Source organism: Doryrhamphus excisus, chromosome 7 (assembly GCF_030265055.1).
Source record: "Doryrhamphus excisus isolate RoL2022-K1 chromosome 7, RoL_Dexc_1.0, whole genome shotgun sequence".
NCBI lineage: Eukaryota > Metazoa > Chordata > Actinopteri > Syngnathiformes > Syngnathidae > Doryrhamphus > Doryrhamphus excisus.
This window is the reverse complement of record NC_080472.1, coordinates 19,600,264-19,621,913: the sequence shown is the minus strand read 5'-3', so window position 1 is coordinate 19,621,913 and position 21,650 is coordinate 19,600,264. Positions and strand designations below refer to the sequence as shown.

The 21,650-nt window shown below is 40.5% G+C and overlaps 1 protein-coding gene across 4 annotated transcripts in view; it reads left to right on the top strand.

Annotated features, from left to right (window-relative positions):
- Positions 1-17,696, top strand: part of chchd3a (coiled-coil-helix-coiled-coil-helix domain containing 3a) — a 62,789-nt gene extending 45,093 nt beyond the window's left edge. The window contains exons 8-10 of one of the 4 annotated variants that reach the window (XM_058077717.1): positions 10,687-10,822; positions 10,888-10,922; positions 15,862-17,696. In XM_058077717.1, the coding sequence (XP_057933700.1) occupies positions 10,687-10,822; positions 10,888-10,922; positions 15,862-15,871 (181 nt within the window). In that variant the 3' untranslated portion in view covers positions 15,872-17,696. The remainder of the gene's footprint in view (positions 1-10,686; positions 10,823-10,887; positions 10,923-15,861) is intronic. The other 3 variants (XM_058077720.1, XM_058077718.1, XM_058077719.1) reach the window with 3 other exon arrangements.
- The last annotated feature ends 3,954 nt before the right edge of the window (positions 17,697-21,650 follow it).

Here is a 21,650-nt window from a genome sequence, read left to right as displayed (position 1 = left end):
TAAATAAACGCTGTTTAGTTACAGCGAGGTGATAGGTTTCCGCCTGTAGCGTCCAGATACTTCCATTACAGAGGCACACTCGGCCATGTTGGAAAATAAATGAAAGTGCGAAAGGAAGGACCTCACGGGAGGGAACTGTGTGTGTTTGTGTGTGTGTGTGTGTCTGTGAAGTTGTGTACATGCGTTGTGCAGCTGTTCCGTGTCCTATTCCCACCAGACTTTTGATTAAGCTCTCCGACCAGAACGAGACAGCGTCACTCCGACCTCATTACATGCTGTCATTTTTCGTATTTTTTGACTGTAGAAGAAGAACTTTGGGGCATTTCTGTGTCCTAAACTTTCCATACTGACGAACGAAGCATGTTGTCGCCTTTAGTACGTGCTTCCCACGGGAGCTTGGATTTTTCCAACACCTTCCATAACAGAATAATTCACCAGCTTGATGGATAAATACAGTTGATTAGTGCGGTTCCGGGCTGCACGGTGGTCGAGTGTGAATGGTTGTTTGTCTATATGTGCCCTGTGATTGGCTGGCCACCAGTCCAGGGTGTACCCCGCCTCTCACCCGAAGATGGCTGGGATAGGCTCCAGCACTCCCCGCGACCCTCGTGAGGAAAACCGGTAGAAAAGGAATGAATGAATAATAATAATAATAATAATATAACAACAATAATAACAATAGGTTAAATGCTCTGAGAACGCAGCATTTCGTCTATGTACTGTTGATAGAACAAAGATGGGTCGCGGACATTTTTTACATTTTCAAGTGGGCCCTGAGTTGGTAAAGTTTGGGAATCCCAACTGTAAGTAAACGTCTCATCGTAAACGACAGTACGGCCAGTGCAACATTCATGAAACTCATTCCACGCAGCAACATTTTAAAGCGCATGCAGACGTAAACAAAAGGTTGCCGGATGCTGACCGTGCATGATACAGGTACAAAGTCTATATATCAGGAGGTTGCCTACAGCCGCAGCTTTTAATGGCGATGTTTTTGGTTCTTTTGCTAATTAAGAGACAACGGTGGTTGTTTCTAAAGACCCGACGCCATCCGACTATGGGAGATTGTTCATTGGCGCATTTATGTTATTGTTATTTTGATACAGTTTTTACGAAACATTTTCAGTACTTTTACAGATTTCCTTCCTTCTAGTTAGTTTGTTTTGTAAAAAGTTCTACTTCCTCGTGTTCTCTTGACCGTAGCAATTTATATTCACCTTGAGATAAAATGGAGGACTGTGGCTACTGTTATTGTCAACAGGATTAAATTTGAAAAAAAAAGATCTATTCAAGGGAGGCAAAAAAAATAAACAATAGACAAAGTAAGTTTTGTAGCCTGAGGGAGGAGACGGGCGACAGAGAAAGTAAAATGAGGTTTTATTCTCTGCGGCAAAGCTGAAAATGTTGGGCGCGTACATAATCAGTGGCAAACACAAAGGCGGAACAATTGCGGTCTGATCTCGGCGTGAATGCAAACTTCAAGGTAAGACGTGAAGGAGATATGTTTTTTTTTTAAGCGCCATTCGTCGGCTTCTGCGCCACGTCCTCGTTGGAGTCGGCAGGGTTAAAGAGACAGGAAGCTTAGGCCTCTTATTCTTTCATATGCGTAATCTTCCATCTATCGCTTTGCTGCCCGGCCCTCGCCAAATCCCCCATCGGGAATCCAAGGCATGCCGTGCTCGACTTCATGCAGTATACGTGGAATGCAGGAAAGGTCACACATTGAGACACCGGACAGTGAAATAATGCATCAGATGTAAGGGGGGGGTGGGGGGGCAGGCGGTGAATACGGCAACATATAAATCAGATGCAGAGGCAAGAAGGACTCCATTTCCACCGGGGACCAGCAGGGGCTTATCGCCAGCCGGTGTCACGAGGAAAGCGAGTGAAGGTAAAAAAAAACGAGCGTGTCGTTACATTATCGCCTCCCGTATTGTGTAAGAAATGTGCGGCACGGGGTCCAAGAGGACAAGACGACGCTCGGCTCCTATCATAATGATAATAACCTTTTCCTGGATCAAATTCAAACACTTGCATGCCTTTCCGTGAAACGTTTATCAGGCTTTGTTATGGAAATCACACATTTATGCAAATAACAGTCAAGGAGGTTATGTTGTCATCAGACTTGGTTAGTTGCTCAGTTAAGACAACAGCAATGAAAACTAGCTCAACTTTTTGGGAGGGAGTCTTGCACCAGTCATGATGTGATATATATATATATATATATATATACATATATATATATATATCACTATATTGCCACTTACTATGGTACCCATTATGTCATTGGATGCTCATATCACCTTGTACTTCGGTACGGGACAAAAAAAAGAGTATATTAATATATATTAATAATAATAATATATTAATAAAATATTAATATAGTATAAATATATTAATACTATTAATATTAATAAAAACATAAATAAATAACTAAAAACTTAAATGATACTAGGAAAGCAGGAAGTGGACAAATGTAACAGTTACTGATTGTAAAAGTACCAGATGGAGGGGTAGGATTTAATAAGCTTTGCTTCTTCCTACTCCTTTTGGACATGTGGAACTGTGAACTGATTATGGGATGCATTCAATTGTAATCTGATGCATGTTCAAATGGAATTAAACCATTACCAAATTTAAAAAAAAATGGGGGTGCTGGAGCCTATCCCAGCCATCTTCGGGCGAGAGGCGGGGTACACCCCGGACTGGTGGCCAGCCAATCACAGGGCACATATAGACAAACAACCATTCACACTCACATTCATACCTTTGGACAATTTGGAGTCGCCAATTAACCTAGCATGTTTTTGGAATGTGGGAGGAAACCGGAGTACCCGGAGAAAACCCACGCATGCACGGGGGAGAACATGCAAACTCCACACAGAGATGTCCGAAAGTGGGATTGAACTCAGGTCTCCTAGCTGTGAGGCCTGTGCGCTAACCAATTGTCCAATGTGCAGCCTGATTTGATTTGTAGGTGGAAAATCCAACGAGATACAACTGGAATAGGTGCAGATTCTGCAAGATCTAGAAAGCTTTTTGTGCGAGTTATTGCGTGTAGCTGCTCTATAAGAGCCCACAACTCAATACAAAGGGCCAAATACAAGTAGGTATTTAAATTATATTTATTTTTTTATCCCTGGTCTTAACAGTCTATTTGACTTTAATGATTGTTAGCAATAAATTGCTTCCTGTATTTTTTTTTTGTCAGTTTGTAATTTGAAGCTCTACTTATAAACCTCTTAAAGATCCAACACTACCAAATGTAATTTTTCAAGTGGCCTTCAAATGAGCCTTTTTCCAATAAACGCCCCGTCCTCTCTGTAGTCTAGGTAAATAAATGTCCAGGCTATAATTAAAGCATTTGTGGTAGTAGGGCTTTTTTTTGTTTTGTTTTGTTTGTTTGTAGCGTTCCATCAACATATGAATGATACCAAAACATAACAACCTACTGCTGAGCAATTAGAGGAATTAACTGGCTAAAAGTGCTCCTCTGTGGCGTCGGTTTATACATACTTTTTGTTTCCTGCAGAGGATGGAAGAAATCCAAAGACAAAATAGCCTAAATTGAAAACCTACCCTGCAAAATGTAAATAAGGTGTTGAGCCGGAGCTTTTATTGCTCCTGGCATCGCTCCTATTAGTTCAAATGAAAAATAACCATGCCTCAAAAATGAACCGAGCAATTAGTTGTTGATTATGAAGCAAAAACTTTCACTCCGCAGATTAATTAGTCACAATGACAGTTTACTGGGAGTTGTTTTTGTCTGAAGTAGTCTAATTTTGTCGCTAGGCAACCGAGGTGCAAAGACAAGATGGTGCCAGAGAGGAGGTGACGGAAGTCAATAAGTGCTAAGAAGACTCAGACCCTTTGGATGCACTCGCACCCATGGATTTCACCGAGGGGCGCGGTATATGGGGGGTCACGCAGGTCCGCTTTTGAAAAGCAACGTGAGCAAAACGCTCGTCATTTTTCTCCTTAACTGCATCGTTTATATTTATTTACCGACCCCCCCCTCCCTCGGTACTGACACTTGCGTTAACTGGAGGGAACATGAGAGCTATTTAAGGGGCCACCGGCACCCACCCCTTAACCCTGTTAAGCCCTAAGTGGACCCAAATGATGATGAATAGACAACGTGGTGATTGGGGACTCGATCTGGCAGCAGACCAAAGTGATCCATACTGACCCAGAGTCACTTTTATGCTTCAATGCTCGTGTCTTTATTCTTTGTTTGTGTGTGATGAAAACAACATCTACTGCTACTAGGATTTGCTGGTTGTTAGTCTTCATTTTTTAATTGGCGACTATAGTCGGAATTTAGTTGGGTTTGTCACAAATTAATTGCAGAAAACGTATGTTTTTGTTTGTTTTAGTATACAGTATATATAATACGGACAAGTTTGTGCAAGTCTGTGCACTGCAAATTTTTGAGAATTTTTTTGAGATTTTTTTGAGATTTTATTCAGATTTTATTCAGATTTTACTCAGATTTTATTCAGATTTTATTCAGATTTTATTCAGAATTTAGTATAAAATGCAATCGGCGTTTGCCGTTTTCTATTATGATTAATCATAGGAAAGCCTCTGCGTGAGATTGACAAGGATTTAGTCGCAACAATTAGTAAAAAGTATGTGACAAAGATTTCTGTTCTTGTGGTGCGAATTTTAATTTTCTGTTCCAAAACGCACGACAAAAACAGACACATACGAAAACCGCTGTTTATCGGTTTCAGACCCGAACCTGATCAGCGAATTTCCATTAAAATGGGATTCCTTATGTATGAATGGAATATTTTTGTAGTTGTACCAGCATCAGAAACGTGTTCATGGCGTTTTTAAATACAGTTTTTAACATAATTAAAGCCTTCCAGGCACAACCTAACAACCCTATAGTCACCTCTGCAATGGTATTACCCAGTATGGGAGACATAAAAACTACCGTATTTTCCGGACTATATATCCTGCGACTTATACTCCAGTGCGACTTATGTATGTTTTTTTTTCTACCTAATTATGCATTTTTGGCGTTGTTCGACTTATACTCCAGTGCGACTTATGTATGTTTTTATTTTTACCTAATTATGCATTTTTGGCATTGTGCGACTTATACTCCAGTGCTACTTATGTATGTTTTTTTCTACATAATTATGCATTTTTGGCGTTGTTCGACTTATACTCCAGTGCGACTTATGTATGTTTTTATTTTTACCTAATTATGCATTTTTGGCCTTGTGCGACTTATACTCCAGTGCGACTTACATATATATTTTTTTCACCTAATTATGCATTTTTGCTGTTGTTCGACTTATACTCCAGTGCGACTTATGTATGTTTTTTTCTACCTACGTATACATTTTTGGCCTTGTGTGACTTATACTCCGGAGCGACTTATAGTCCAGAAAATACGGTATTAATAAGCTGTTTAAGACATAAATAAGACTCATGACCGTGTGTTGCTGAAAATGTGATCTGGTTCTCGGGGAGCTGAGTGAGAGCGTGGACAGGAAGTGACATCACGGGTATGGCCACAGCTGTTGCCCATGTTAGGGTTTCCCTAAACAGATAAGCCTGCAATAAAATCAGCGACAGGGTATGGTTGGCTAGTGTCTCACCTAACATTACTAATGCCTACAGTTGTGACCAGTATGGAATTCTACATATTGTCTTTGAATGCATCTTCTCAATGCCTTATATTTTGTGTTTCAGTTAATTTAGCAATTTTTCTGTTTGAAAATGTTTAATTTAGGCAACAACTTTGCTTAGATATTTGTGGAAAAACAATTGTGAAAAAAACACACAAATACGGAGCGCTTTTGAACGCCTCATCAGGGAATTGCGCAAAAATACAAAATTCCAAGTGTGCCGTGATGTTTCTCGGAGGTATACGCACCCCGTTTAGTTCGAAAATGCTTTTCTCCAACAAAACTTCACCAATGTATAATTTTTCATCCCTAATAACTCCAAATTATAGCCCACCTTCAGCTGCGCTCGTGCATTTTGGCACCGCATTGATCACAATATTGTCCTCAGCCGGCAGTCAATAAGTCGTGTCGCTGAGCGAGCCCACGGAAAATGTGCTGACGTGTGCAGCCCAGCTTCGACTTAATGATGTAGGGACACCTTGAGGAAGACATTTTGAAGGCAAGGCGAGAAGGTAATCTATTCCAGCTAATTATATGTTAAATGGGACACATTCGCCCTCACTCTGTCCTCTCAACCTCCTTTTTCTGTCGTCAAGGAGCTTATTTCCTTGCTTTCTTTGTGTCCTCTCATCTATACGGACCTTTTCGGGCTGCTCCGGCATCTTGCGGTGGCCCCTGTGCTCCCTCGGCTATGATTTATGACACAGCCCTGAGAATCTGTAATGTGGATATCTAAACCAGCCGCCGCCGCCTCCCTTTCATTCGCTCCTCTATCGTTGGTGCATCACGGCCAGAAAGGCTTTGTGTGTGTGTGTGTGTGTGTGTGGTTGTAGCCGCCTTTACCTTTAGTGCTACTGATGGCACAAGCGCCCCCCCCTCACCCCCCCCAACACTATGCTTTAAATTTACTGTCTCTTGGTTGCAGCACGCTAGCAAACGTACACACAGGCTCTCGTAAAAAGGCATCCGTATCTTCTGGCTTGATGTCTCCATTTGTGTCTCCTACCTCATGGAATTTTATGAAATGTACCCGTGAATCTTTTTTTTTTTTTTTTTTTGAAAGATTGAGAAGGTGGAGGAAAAAAAAAAAAACGTAAGCGCCCCCCTGTGACATTCTTCCCTAATTTGTCGACACGCGGCCAAATGTCATGATACTTTATTTTCCTGTGGCGTCATTTGTTTTAAAGTAGCTGGCTCATGCATTTCAAAAGGAGCGTTTCCGTCTCTATGTCACATTTTCTATGTCTGTACTGGCTGAAAACCAATTCATTTTGCCTTAAAGCAGCGTTTTTCAACCTTTTTTGAGCCACGGCACGTTTTTTTTTTACATTGGAAAAATCTTGTGACACACCCCTAACCAAAAATGTTACAAAATGTCTCACGGGCCGCATTTGGCCCGCGGGCCACGAGTTTGAGACCCCTGTGTTAAAGGAATATTCCATCCCTGTTCAATTCTTTCCGTTTGAGCAAATAAAGCAAATGCAATTGGAATATTTGGGTCCATGTATACTATTGACATAATGGCTATTGACATAATATTTGCAAATGATGATGAATAAATGTTAATTATAAAAAGTGATATTGGATAATTCCTCACGGCACACCTGACGGTTTCTCAAGATACACTAGCGTGCCGCGGCACGGTGGTTGAAAATCACTGCCTTAAAGCATAACTAAGTAAGCTAAGCCGGATAGAGTGGGAATAGCATGTTTTATTTTTTTCTATTTTTCTCAAGCTGTCGTGCCTCACACTTTGAAAATTGCTTGTCCGCACAACAGCAACAACACAGATCAATAAACGCCTGTCACTGGAAGCTGGAAAGGAATTACATTGAATAGCATGTCATTTTGGATTGAAAGAACTACACTTCCCATGATGCTTACAGTGCAGATTCGGAATGTCAAAGCTATTTTACATAGACAAGCTCCGATCAATCGGCCATTGATCAAAATTCTAGGCCGATGTCCCTACAAAGCAGATGATCGCCATGTGCTGATAAATGCCTTTCATTGTCATGATGTGCCATATATATATATATATATATATATATATATATCCATATATAGATATATATATACACTATATCACTATATTGACAGTTACTATGGTACCCATTATGTCATTGTATAGTCATATTGCCTCGTACTTTGGTATGTAAAAAAATTAAAAAAAATGAATTAATAATTAAAATAATTAAAAATAAATTATAATTATAAATTACAAATTAAATCAATTATTTTATTAATATTTATATTAATGTATTATATATAGTAATATATAATAATATTGATATTAAAATAAAATTGAAATGAATAAAAAAAAACTTAAACTATATTAGGAAAGCAGGAAGTGAAATTAAATGAAATTAAACCATTACCATTACCTCGATACGTGACAAAAATAAATAAATAAATACAAAAATTAAATAAAAAAATAAATATAAATTAATAAAATACATAAAAAATTAAAAAATAAAATAAAAATTACATTAGGAAAGCAGGAAGTGAACAAATGTAACAGTTACTGATTGTAAAAGTACCAGATGGAGGGGTAGGATTTAATAAGCTTTGCTTCTTCCTACTCCTTTTGGACATGTGGAACTGTGAACTGATTATGTGATGCATTCAATTGTAATCTGATGCATGTTCAAATGAAATTAAACCATTACCATTACCGATTTTAAATGAACCGCTTGAATTGTTGCCGCTTGAGTCACTTTTGTTAGCATTTGTTGGCATTTCTTCGAGTTCCCAGTCGCCCCCAATGTAAGAATAAGCAGCGATGAAGCATTGTTGTGTCCTTTGTGTCATTCTGTTGCGTTCGAGTTACCGTTGGTATCTTTCTTACGTAGCAGCTGGGAATGCTGCATGGCTACGTAATAAATGGCATCGGGGCAGCCCATCCACTGTAAGACTGTATGTTCTGTTCATTTTAATGATAGATGATGCAGGAAGTGTGTGTGCTTAGCGGTGCTCTTGTCATCCAGATGAACTTCAGCAATGTCTCAGCTTCTTTCTCACAGTTCAAGTTAAAAAAAATTCTCAGTTTTCCCTTTTTTTTCCGTGAATAGTTCATTTACTGGTGGTAAACAAAACGGTTTGTATCAGCAGGATGCACCTGGCATTACCAACAACCTAAGCCTAAGAAAGCAATTAGCCGCCACCCTCGTCCCCGTAGATGCCCACGGGCGGCGTAATAAACGAGCGCTGTTGTCGTTCACTACCCACCCCGACGAGGAGGGGGAGGGGGGTGGACAGCTAGCATTCCGGACGGATCCAAAAAATGCAAGGCACGGTATCCCAAGGACAATTGGAACACATTTAACCACTTGGCGATGCATGAACGCTCACATGTCAGCTGCGCTGGCTTCCTGCTGCATTGCACTCTGGGTAATGACCCATATTTTCCCCACAATCTCAGCTTTACATCCAACTGGGGGATAATTTCTCCTCCCGGGGAAGCAAATCAAACATCTGATTCTGACAACGGGGGCCTTCAAGTCGCTGACGGGCACAAAGTAAAGAGTTTTGGAGTTTTTCCCGGGCATTGGCGTGCACAAAATGATGATTATGACATCAGCGCAGGGGTGGCCAAAGTGCAGCCCGGGGGCCATTTGCAGCCGCTGCCCATGGGATATGCAAAAAATATAATTTAGCCACAAAAAATTTTTACATTGAAAAATCTGCAATAACTTTGCAATAATAAAGTCAAAATATTAAGAAAAAAAGGTAAATTTGTAATATTAAGGAAAACAATGTAATTTTAGTAGCATTAAGTTGAAATATTTAAGAAAGTTGAAATTTGTCATATTATAAAAAACAAATAAAAGTCGGCATTTTTGGAAAATTACTTTGAGGGAAAACGTTATATAATATTATGGGAATCAAGTCATAACTAGGAGAAGAAGACTTACAAGAATAAATGGTTAGAAAATTAAAAACAATAACAGTATAATTGGGAAAAAATAGCTGTAATTGTAGGAGAATAAAGTCAAAATATTATTAAAATTAAATATATAATTTAATATAAATATTAAAATATATTCTGAGGGAAAAAAATCCTATTTTATCAGGTAACTTCACTGGAATAAGCTCGTAATGTTATTGAGGAAAAATGATTAATTTTAGCCGTATAGATTTGAAATATCAAAGAAAAAGTCCTCATATAAAAATGAACAAAACGTTTATAATATTTGGAAAATTAGGGTGGGGGGGGGTGTAAAGATCCTGAAAATAAAATCATAATATGAGAATAATTTTTTTATTGATTTTTTTTTTTTTTAAAGAAAGTTGAAATATTTTGAAAACGAAAAAAAAAAACCACCAACCAACAGCAAAAATGGAGGGAAAAATTAGCAAGGCGCAATTATTTATATTATATTATATGTATTTATATTTTTTTTATTTTTATTTATTTATTTATAGTAGTAATAATGTGCTTTTTCAGCTATAAGATACGGGACATTTTACTAATCTACATTTGTTGCATGACACAATATGAAAGTGACACAGTTGCATCCCTCCATTTGCATCCACCCATTTTTTTTACTACGTGGCCGTCGCTGCATAAAGTTAATGCCGCCATTATGGATCTTTATGGGCTGTGCGAAGCCATGGACAAAAGCACTTACCGTTGGGACAAGACACCAAGTGCATGCTTTGGATGTGCTCTGCCATCTGGTATGAACATCTGAAAAGTCAAAACAGCGCACTGTGATCTGCTGTGGTGAATATGGAATACGGAATATGGAATATGGAATATGGATGTCCAATTTTTACATGGTCAGCCCTTCCGGTCTCACACCAAGAGTGCCTGGATTGACTTTTTTTTTTCCCATCCCTCAGCGGTTTTGTTAATGCCGATCCTCGCTTCAGGTGACTGGAATCGTCACAAGGGGGGGTAAAGCAGTAGTATTGCTCAATGGGCCGCGCTCGCTCCCCTAAGGACCCCAGATGTTCGTTACGTTCGCCTTCATTTTTCCTCCCCTTGCACCGTATGCTCCCTCATTCCCATCATCGTCTTCCTTTGCCCGTCCCCCAGGCGCTACGAGGCGTATCCTGTGTGTGCGGACCTGCAGGGCCAGATCCTGGCGTGCTACAACCAGAACGCAGGCAAAACCCTCCATTGCTCCAACATCGCAGCGCTGTACCTGCAGTGTGTCAACAACGCCAAACAGGTGTGTGCACTAACACGCTTATTCCATCCATGTTGTTATGTAACACGCTTGTTCTGTCTGTAAAGAAAAATAAGCACGCCGCATCGTGGACAGATGACACGTAAGTTGTCACACTTGTTGTCAACTTGGTGTGTAGCTCTAGTCCCCTGTGGCAATTTACTCACCACGCTATTAAATATTAATGCTAATTACTCACAAATATACCGTATTATCCGGACTGTAAGTTGCTATAAGACTTGTTCTCCAGTGCGACTTACATATGTTTTTTTTTTCTACCTAATTATGCATTTTTGGCCTTGTGCGACTTATACTCCAGTGTGACTTATGTATGTTTTTTTTCTACCTAATTATGCATTTTTGGCCTTGTGCGACTTATACTCCAGTGCGACTTATGTATGTTTTTTTTCTACCTAATTATGCATTCTTGGCCCTTTGCGACTTATTCTCCAGTGCGACTTACGTATGTTTTTTTTCTACCTAATTATGCATTTTTGACCCTTTGTGACTTATACTCCAGTGCGACTTACGTATGTTTTTTTCTACATAATTATGCATCTTTGGCCTTGTGCGACTTATACTCCAGTGCGACTTACGTATGTATGTTTTATTCTACCTAATTATGCATTTTTGGCCTTGTGCGACTTATACTCCATTGCGACTTACGTATGTTTTTTTCTACCTAATTATACATTTTTGGCCCTGTGCGACTTATACTCTGGAGCGACTTACGTATGTTTTTTTTTTTTACATAATTATGCATTTTTGGCCTTGTGCGACGTATACTCCAGTGCGACTTACGTATGTTTTTTTTCTACATAATTATGCATTTTTGGCCTTGTGCGACTTATACTCCAGTGTGACTTACGTATGTTTTTTTCTACATAATTATGCATCTTTGGCCTTGTGTGACTTATACTCCAGTGCGACTTACGTATGTTTTTTTTCTACCTATTTATGCATTTTTGGCCTTGTGCGACTTATACTGCAGTGCGACTTATATATGTTTTTTTCTACCTAATTATGCATTTTTGACCTTGTGCGACTTATACTCCAGTGCGACTTATAGTCCAGAAAATACGGTCTATATCTCCAAATAGTAATGAAAAATACAGAAATACATCAGAAAATGAGAAATGATTGTGTTCATGTATTAAATGCTACCAAATGCTCCCAAGGCCAAGCCCCCCCCATCCCTGCCCCCCTCCTCCCCTCAGCCTAAGGTTCCCCCATCGTGTAGCCTTTCACTTTTAAATTCAATAAGTACACAACACAAACTTTCATTATGCGCTTTTATCCAGTAGAATATGATTTCCATATAAAAAAAAAGAAATCTACTTTAACCTTAAGGCCTTATTTCCCTAATACCTGTCGACACGGGCGGCCTTTAGTGCGTGTTTGAATGTCATTAGCGTTGGACCGCACATCCGTCCGTGTTTTTTTGCAGTCACGCAGTGAAGCCACTCAGGTGGATGCTAACCTGATTTCCCGCCTCTCAATATGCAATATATAACAACTCAAAAGACTTATTTCCATTCATGGAGCTTTTCTATTAGATTGTCCTGCCCACATTTACAATTTCATGCTTTTCCTCACAAATGACTTCAATTGGCCTTTCTCGCTCGCCCTCTTGGGGCGTTGGTAGAAACTCGTAGATGTCCCATGCAGGCGGATATTTTAAGGTATAGACTGTACGTCATTTATATTGCAAGGATGCAATTTTGCCTCTTTATTTTGCAAAAGATATGCGAAGATGTTATACACTCTACGTTTCAATAGAAAACTGCCAATCAAATTTGTCATGTGCGGTAGGTGAAAAATAATATTAGTAGCGATTTTGCTATTTGCTCTTTTATTAATTTCTCAAATATTTCAACTTTCTTCTCAAATTATCTTGAATAATAATAATAATAATCTAAAATGGTCTTGTCGTTGTATGACTTTATTTCCATAATATTATTTAATATTTCAACTCGATGTGACTAAAATCACATTATTTTTCCGTATGGTATTGTTTATTCACATTAAAATGTGACTTTAAAAAAAAATATTCTTGTATAATTACAGCAGTTTTTTCCCGTTTTTTTAATTTATTTTTTAAATTTACCAACAATGTCAACATTTGTCTTGTACATTTTCTTTTCATAATATTACCACTTTATTTCCATAATATATTAAAATAACATTTAATAATATTTAAAATAATATTTAAAAATATCATTTAATACGTCAACTCTATGTAATTTTTCCATTTCCACTCAATGTTTCTTATGTGGCGAGCGAACAAGGGTAATTAAAGAGAGAAGGGGAAGTGTTATTGGAGCTGGAACTCATTGATGTGTCGCTTTTATTGCAAATATTGATCAGAAATCTGAGGTGAATGCGTAGGAAGGTGGTGTGTATGCCCTCTAAAGTCGTCGTGTTCCAACAGGAGATTATGTAGTCAAAGCCGACCAATCACTGTCTGCAACACCAGGATACATTTTTTTTTTTTTGCAAAGCAGGCGGGGTTTTGTGGGGGGGTTGGGGGCGGGGGGCGTAATCCAGACTTAAGGCTTTTAAAGTCATTACACTTTTATGATAAGGCTCCCAAGCAATAAGCGACAAGCAAAGAAGAATGAGGCTAATAGTCGCAACTGGGATGTTTACATTGCTTTATCGGGGATCGAGCTGCGCAGGCGGCAAAGGTCAAAGGGCGTGACTTTGACCTCGGCTTTGTCCTTGTCCGCCTTTCATGGTTTTTATTCCTGCCCAAAAACGGCACAGATGCCAGTGAGGATTGGAAGGAGCAAGTCAGGATAAAGTCAACAGCGGCGCTAATTAGTCTTATCAGCGTAGTCACTGATGACATTTAGACCCACTTTCACTTTCTTTTATGCCCCCCCCCCCCCCCCCCCCCCCCCCAGTCATATTTCCTAATGCATTCAGCACTTAACACATCCAGATAGCAAACAGCCAGTCAGAGGCAGCCGAAGGGCACGAAGGATAAAACCCGTCTCTTTCTCGTTCCCTTTGAACGAGTTTATCATCCCGCCCCATCACCGCAATCCACGGCCCGCCCGCCCGCCCGCCCGCCTCATTCCGCATTCCCGCCGCATGAGTGGCCCCCTTGCTCCCTATCTTTCCCCGCGTCCACTTCATTTCTTCCCCTGACCCCGCCGTCTCGCTTCTCGGGGCGATGTTTGCGTGACAACGCAGAAAGGAAAACTCCCTCAGTCTTGATCAATTCATCAATCCGGGGACCCCTTTAGAACATTCCATGCTTCCAACTTTTTGGGGGGACAGTTTGAGGAACACCTTTCTCGATTTTTTGCTAAAGTTTGACCTCAATAAAGCTTCCGAGCAGCTTGAGTGGATAGTGTTTGGTCCAGTGAAAACGCCGCAGATCACCGATTGGTCACAGAAAATTGGCACCTTCAAACGAGTTTTTCTTGTCTTTGCCCATTTTTTGGCATCTTCCCATCCTAAAAAAAAAGTTGTTATTACCTCATAGTAATCCAATGTTGCCATGTAGCAATGAATACAACTAATAAAACACAAGTATTAATAAATAGCAACAATGTCTTCAATGTTGTTGTGGATAGTTCTGCATAACTGTTAACCTTAATCCAAAATAATAGAACAACAAAAATAATTGTATTTATTCAATGGTGTCACTTATTTTTTTCACTTTAATCCAAAATAGACGAACAATGAAAATATCTGAGGATGTGATAGGCACCAATGTCTCCAATGTTCTGGATAGCTCCTCTGGTGGCCAGCCAATCACAGGGCACATATAGACAAACAACCATTCACGCTCACATTCATACCTATGGACAATTTGGAGTCGCTAATTAACCTAGCATGTTTTTGGAATGTGGGAGGAAAACCGGAGTACCCGGAGAAAACCCACGCATGCACGGGGAGAACATGCAAACTCCACACAGAGATGGCCGAGGGTGGGATTGAACCCTGGTCTCCTAGCTGTGAGGTCTGCACGCTAACCACTCAAACACAGTGCAGCCCTGTAATTATTAATTATTTTATTTTATTTTATTTTATCATTTTCTGCCACTTATCCTCACGAGGGTCGCGGGGGGATGCTGGAGCCTATCCCAGCTGTCTTCGGGCGAGAGGCGGGGTACACCCTGGACTGGTGGCCAGCCAATCACAGGGCACATATAGACAAACAACCATTCACACTCACATTCATACCTATGGACAATTTGGAGTCGCCAATTAACCTAGCATGTTTTTGGAATGTGGGAGTAAACCCGGAATACCTGGATGCACGGGAAGAACATGCAAACTCGACACAGAGATGGCCGAGAGTGGAATTGAACTCTGGTCTCCTAGCTGTGAAATTTATGTCGTTTTTACAAAATAACAACATGGAAAATCCAATTTTGAATATATTTTTGCTTTCTGGTTGGTCAGTGGCCAAGTGGTTTGGGACCCCCCCATCCAGTTCCTGTATCATTAGTCTATGGACGCTGGGTAGAGTCGTACCTTTGATACTTTGGGTCCTACCCTCACCTTTTTGGTCTGTAACGAGTCCTGTGGGGGACATTAGAGTAGAGTGTACTATTTATGTCACTGCAACCACTTTGGCATTACGGCGACAATGGTACAAGCCAAAGGTCCAATTTCCAATAAAGTGCAATCGCCCTCAAAGTGTGCAGTCAATAATAACAGGAGCGTTTTTTTTTCTGGACTTAATACGTCTTACTCCCTCGTTGTCATTTCCAGCCTTCATCTTTCCACTAAGGTGGCGTTCATCCGCCGTCTCTAGCTGCAGCAAGCTCCCAGTTCAAATGGTTATTGACGGCTAGCGCCGGGGATTTGTGGTCGCACTTATCGCCAACACGGAATCCACCGCCCTTGGGGTTTTTTTTTTTTCCCCCCTCTATGCCTCAGCCCTTCCCTTCCTCCTCGCCATCCATGTTCGCCTTTATTGTACTCCCAGGCCTTCCTCTTTGTCTTGTCCACCCCTGTGTGACATAATCCTCTCGCTCTATTTTCATTTCTTGCTTAAGCTTGTTTTATTTGTTTGTCTCCAGACCAAGTTGAGGACGGGGGGTTAGAGGAAGAAAGGGAATAAGAAAGATGGAGCAATGAAGAGTTATTACGTGGGATCACTGATTATCGACCTGCTGACAAGAAGAGAGGAACGAGTCAAGATGCACACCCTGAAAAAAAAAAAAAAAAAAAAACTCTGAAGACCGGAACCCCACCCCCCACTTGGACCCCCACCACACCCCCGCCACACCCCCCACCCCCCACGTGGACATCTTTGACACTTTTCCCTGTATGGATCCACCAAAAGGCCTTAGACGGACAATCAAACAGTAGAATAAGCAGTAGCTAACATTTCAGCAATCGTTTTGTTCGATATTGTCTTACTGTAGGAATCATTATACTTTAGAGTAGTCAGTGTGCAGCTTGTACTACATCAGTATCACTGCTCTATCCATGCAAAATGAGTCAACTTTGAGTCAATTTTTGTCTAAATAGCCGGCAAAAACGGCAAAATATAGGATCAGACAACCAAATTAGCTGAAAGAACTAGCTTAGAGTGCCTTACCAGGAAGTAGACTACTTCCTGTAGATGTTTTTGATCCGACAAATATTAAGTAACTTTGATCAAATGCAGAATTACTACAGTTTCTGCTTGGACGTCAGACGTCAAGACGTTACACGTCACTAGCGAGTGACGCTCGGAAATTACGTAAGAAGGTAGGATTTTAACGTAATTTTTCCAATCTAGCCTGACGTCACATGACGTCACGTTCCGAGATCACGTGACACATCTCGAAGTGAGTAGCTGAGAACTATGTTCTTGATCTTGACCTGCACGAGTGCAGCCGCCACCGGAGAGGAGCTGTGGTTCATGTCGGGGCAACCTGAATTCCAATCAGTACAAGCAGAAAGGCGTGCCCAGATTCTGATTCCGAACGTCAGAGTCCATGTTGGAATTCGTGTACCCCCCCACCGCCATTACGATACGCTGACTCATTTTCAGTGGCCAGTGAATCTACATTACTATACATACAAGCTGTACACTGACTACTCTAAATAATATCCAGGTTTGTTTTTGGGTAGTATTCTCCCTTGAGAAAAATACAAATAAATAAAAAAAATACTTGCTGAAATGCTGAGATACTGTACCTGGACTCCTCCCACCCTCGTGTACTCCATTTACCCAGAGGTAAAGTATTTTTTTTTTACAAACCTCATTGCTTTCTATGCACTTCCCTGCACACAAATACACGTGTTCGAGTCCGTGTTGTGTAACTCTCCGATCAGAGGAGAAATAAAAGATGCAGCAACTCTTGTTGAACTTTTCTTTCCATTAATATTCAGCGGGCGCCGTCGCTCTCTCTCTTTCTCACTCTCTCTCTCTATCTCTTGCGTGTTTTATGCTAATAACACGCAAGCGTTTTTGATGGATACGCGACCCCCCCCCCCTCTTGTGTTTGTCACGTGGCGCCCGGGAGGCTGGCGGTTTGGGAAGTATTCACAAGGCAGATCTTGAGCTTCGTAATCTGTTTTGTTATTTCTGTCTTTATTTTAAACCCCAGCGGTGTCCCTGCTCAGTTTCTTGCACTGATGTTGTCATGGAGGAGACAGCTTCTTCATGCTGCCTGCACCCTTAGGATTTTTTTTGTGAGGGGGGGTGCGTGCAGGCAGGTGACGGCTGAGGGGATGCCGTCTTAATAATTCCGAATCATGGGGTGAAAATGAGCGTGGGTGACGGACAGAGGCGGAGATGCATGCAAGCATGAGAGGTCTCTGTGTGATTAATCCCCTCCCCCTTTTCTGTCCGTCAATCAGCTGTCCTTTTGCTTTTTTTTTACTTTTGGAGTCCCTCAGGGTTGACTTCTATTATAGTGCATGGGATCACGGATGGTGGGGTTCACAGCAGGTGCTCCCCCAGCTCTCTTCTAAGGCCAAGCTAAGTCATTTAACGGCAAAATCCCGTCTGCAACGAGGTTATGTCCCTTCAAATCAAATTAGGAAACGGCGGGAGGAGCATGTGATCAAAACATGAAGGGGGGGCGGGGGGGGGTATGAAAGCCTGTACCATCTCATACCAGTTATTATAATTTTTCCTGTCTCAACAATGTCTTGGTGTTCTTCATAGATTAAGTCATTTTTATTTCATTTGATTATGATTTGTTATGATTTGGGCCTGTAAATGGTATGTTCCGCTATTTGACTATTTTCCCGTTCTCGAACATGAACTGAACGGAATCACAACAGGCGACTTTTTCTGCATTTTTTTTTGTGTATTTGTGATGACCTGCTGATAATGTGGCCAATTCCTGGTGAGAACGTCTTGTTAGAAACCTTGCAATGCACGACGAAGGGAGTGTTTACAATGGGACATTTACTACTTTATGCATGGATCACGTAATGTTGTCAATTTTTACAGTCCGCTCCAAAAGCATTGAACAGTTGAATGTATTCTTTGACTAAGAATGAAAATGAAATCTAAAAAAAAAAAAAAAAAATCTTTAAAAAATCTTTAAAAAATCTTTTCAAAATATTTTAAAAATCTTTAAAAAATCTTTAAAAAATCTTTAAAAAATCTTTAAAAAATCTTTAAAAAATCTAAACTAAAAATGAAATCAGCTGATCAACTGTTGAAGAGCACCACCTTTCAAAGCTAATATCTTGGCAATAATGTGGATTGAATGTGATTTAGTGTCAGGTGTTCACACCGATAACCATCAGATGACATCACGGGTCATTGAAAGGTGGAAGAAGGTTTTATTCTCCCGTGACGCTCCTGATGGCTTCCGACGTTCCTGGCATGACAAGGAGAACCCACCTGAGATGTTCTCTATACAACACAGTGAAGGGGGCGGCATCTTGATTCTTCAAAAGAACAACGCAGCTACAGGTTGTGCAGGGGCGTCAAACGGTAACCAGCTATAATGACTTTGAGTTTATACGTCTTCTGCCTGGCATGGATAATAGAACCGTAGAAAGGCTGTCGTCTTTTTTTTGTGGTCAAATTTAAAGAGGCGGCGTCAAGATGCCCTTGAGTTGTAAACACTGAAATAGAAGTGCAGGCTGTTGGAATTGAAATCAGACGATGGCAGGAACTCCCCGCGGGGCGACTGACGAGGCCTGCACTGTGATGGACGGGGCCAAATGCGGGAAGAGGCGGGCTCGGCGTGAAGGTGAGTTGAGATTGACTTCTTCGGGGAATATGCAAATGTCAATAAAAGGCAGGAATGAGACTTCCTATTTTGTTACAGTTGAGCTAATTGATAGCGAATTTGTACATAAAGTATCAATACTTTGTGGTAGTAGTTGTTGGGTGTGATTTTGTTACAGGATGTTCCTTCAAACGTCTCAAAGGTGAGTTGAAATGGACTTTTTGCTGACTCAAATACCGTATTTTCCGGACTATAAGTCGCACTTTTGTTTCATAGGTTGGCTGTTCCTGCGACTTATACTCCAGAGCGACTTATAAATAAAAAAAAGTGTTTATGTTCCGTAAACACTGGACACCTTTTCTGTTCATGTTTATTTTTTGTGTAGCTGAATAAGCATTGTGTTAGCATATCTTACACCTATTCACCTATGTTTTTTTCTACGTAATTATGCATTTTTGGACTTGTGCGACTTATACATAAGTTATAAGTCCAGTGCGACTTATACATAAGTTATAAGTCCAGTTCAACTTATACATAAGTCGCACTGGAGTATAAGTCGCACAAGGCCAAAAATGCATAATTAGGTAGAAAAAAACATACATAAATCGCACTGGAGTATGTTTTTTTCTACCTAAATATGCATTTTTGGCCTTGTGCGACTTATACTCCATTGCGACTTATGTATGTTTTTTCTACCTAATTATACATTTTTGGCCTTGTTCGACTTATGTATGTTTTTTTTCTACCTAATTATGCATTTCTGGCCTTGTGTGACTTATGTATGTTTTTTTTTCCTACCTAATTATGCATTTTGGGCCTTATGTGAGTTTTACTCCAGCGTGGCTTATGTATGTTTTTTCTACCTAATTATGCATTTTTGGCCTTGTGCAACTTATACTCCAGTGCTACTTATGTATATTTTTTTCTACCTAATTATGCATTTTTGGCCTTGTGCGACTTATACATAAGTTATAAGTCCAGTTCAACTTATACATAAGTCGCACTGGAGTATAAGTCGCACAAGCCCAAAAATGCATATTTAGGTAGAAAAAAACATACATAAATCGCACTGGAGTATGTTTTTTTTCTACCTAAATATGCATTTTGCCTTGTGCAACTTATACTCCAGTGCTACTTATGTATATTTTTTTCTACCTAATTATGCATTTTGGCCTTGTGCGACTTATACTCCGGAGCAATATATAGTCCAGAAAATGACGCATGATTTAGTGGTATATGCTTTCGTGAAAGGATTCCTTAAAAATGTCTACTTTTGAGCAGCATTTCATGCTTGGCAGTTGACGTTGGGCATCTCTGGAGGGCCCCCCCCCCCCCCCCCCAACCCACCCGGCCTGCACTTTGATGGACTTGGCGAAGCGCGGGAAGAGACGATGTCTGCTGAAGGTGGGTTTGAATTGACTTCTTGTGGAGCGATTGAAATGTAAACAAAAGGCGATGGTGAATGATGTGCAGTTTTGTTGGATTTTGTACAAAATATAAACAAAAATAGTCGAAAATGAGTGAAAAACGTGGAGCTCTTATGACACAATGTTGTTTTTCCAGCACACCATTGATGGAAAATGTGTTTTCCTGTGTCATTTATGTTCTTCTAAAGTGAGACGGTGGTGATAAAGCGGCGTTGTTGATTGCGCTAGATGTTCTGTAATGATAACCTAAACATTACTAGATGATGCTCAATCATACCATCCATTTCCTGTAATGTTTATTCTTGTTTGTATTCTTGTCAATTCATTTTGCGCTTTATTCGGATTTGATGACCCTCTCGGAAGAGAACGTGTCATCTCCACTCACAGCTGGTCCATCCATCTTTGTGCTGTTTTCATGTTTTCTCCACATCCTCTGTAAACTTCCATTGATTTTCTCCTCTGCATCTTCTAGCCAACTCGTTGGTAAGAGTTCCAGGTCCAAGTGTGTGCAAACAAGGATGTTTGCGGGGTAAGTGATCCAACGCTTCATTGTAGTAACGGCCGGCCAGATGGCGAGCCACTCCTCATCCACATCCTCCGCCCAGGCTGATGGTTCCATTCATCAGGCCCGGGCGCCTCCCTTAAAGCTTCGCTCCAGGCTACAACTCACTCTCCTTCACACCCCTTTTGCTATTCACTCTTATTTATTTATTCCTTTTCTTATTCTTGTTGTTGTTGGAGTCTACCTTTCTTCTACTATTGACTTTGTCTCTGTGCTGGTGTGTTTGCTTGGCAGCGTAACTTGCTGTCAAGGGAGGGACGAGTCCTCACACGGACTTTACGGCGAGTAGGAACACTTAAAAAAAAAAGTCAATAGTTCGCCACTTATCAACCGTATAAACCACGGGTGTCCCAAGTTCCCCCCGGGGGGGCAACATGGTTGCTTGGTTTTTATTGGCCCTCGGCATATTCTCAACACTTCACTTTAGTAACAGAAAGTTGAAATGTAAAGAAAAAACATGTCAAGAAACAAAACAAAGTTGTCATTTTCAGAAAAACTTTATGGGAATATAGTCAGAAATGCGAGAAGATTATTTAAAATAAGACAGTTGATATAGGACAGAGGTAGGGAACCTATGGCTCGGGAGCCAGGTAGGGCTCTTTTGATGACTGTATCTGGCTCTCAAGCATTTCTTACCACAATAAAAATGCATTTTTGCTAACATTTTAAAGTAAACCATCACAGAAATGACT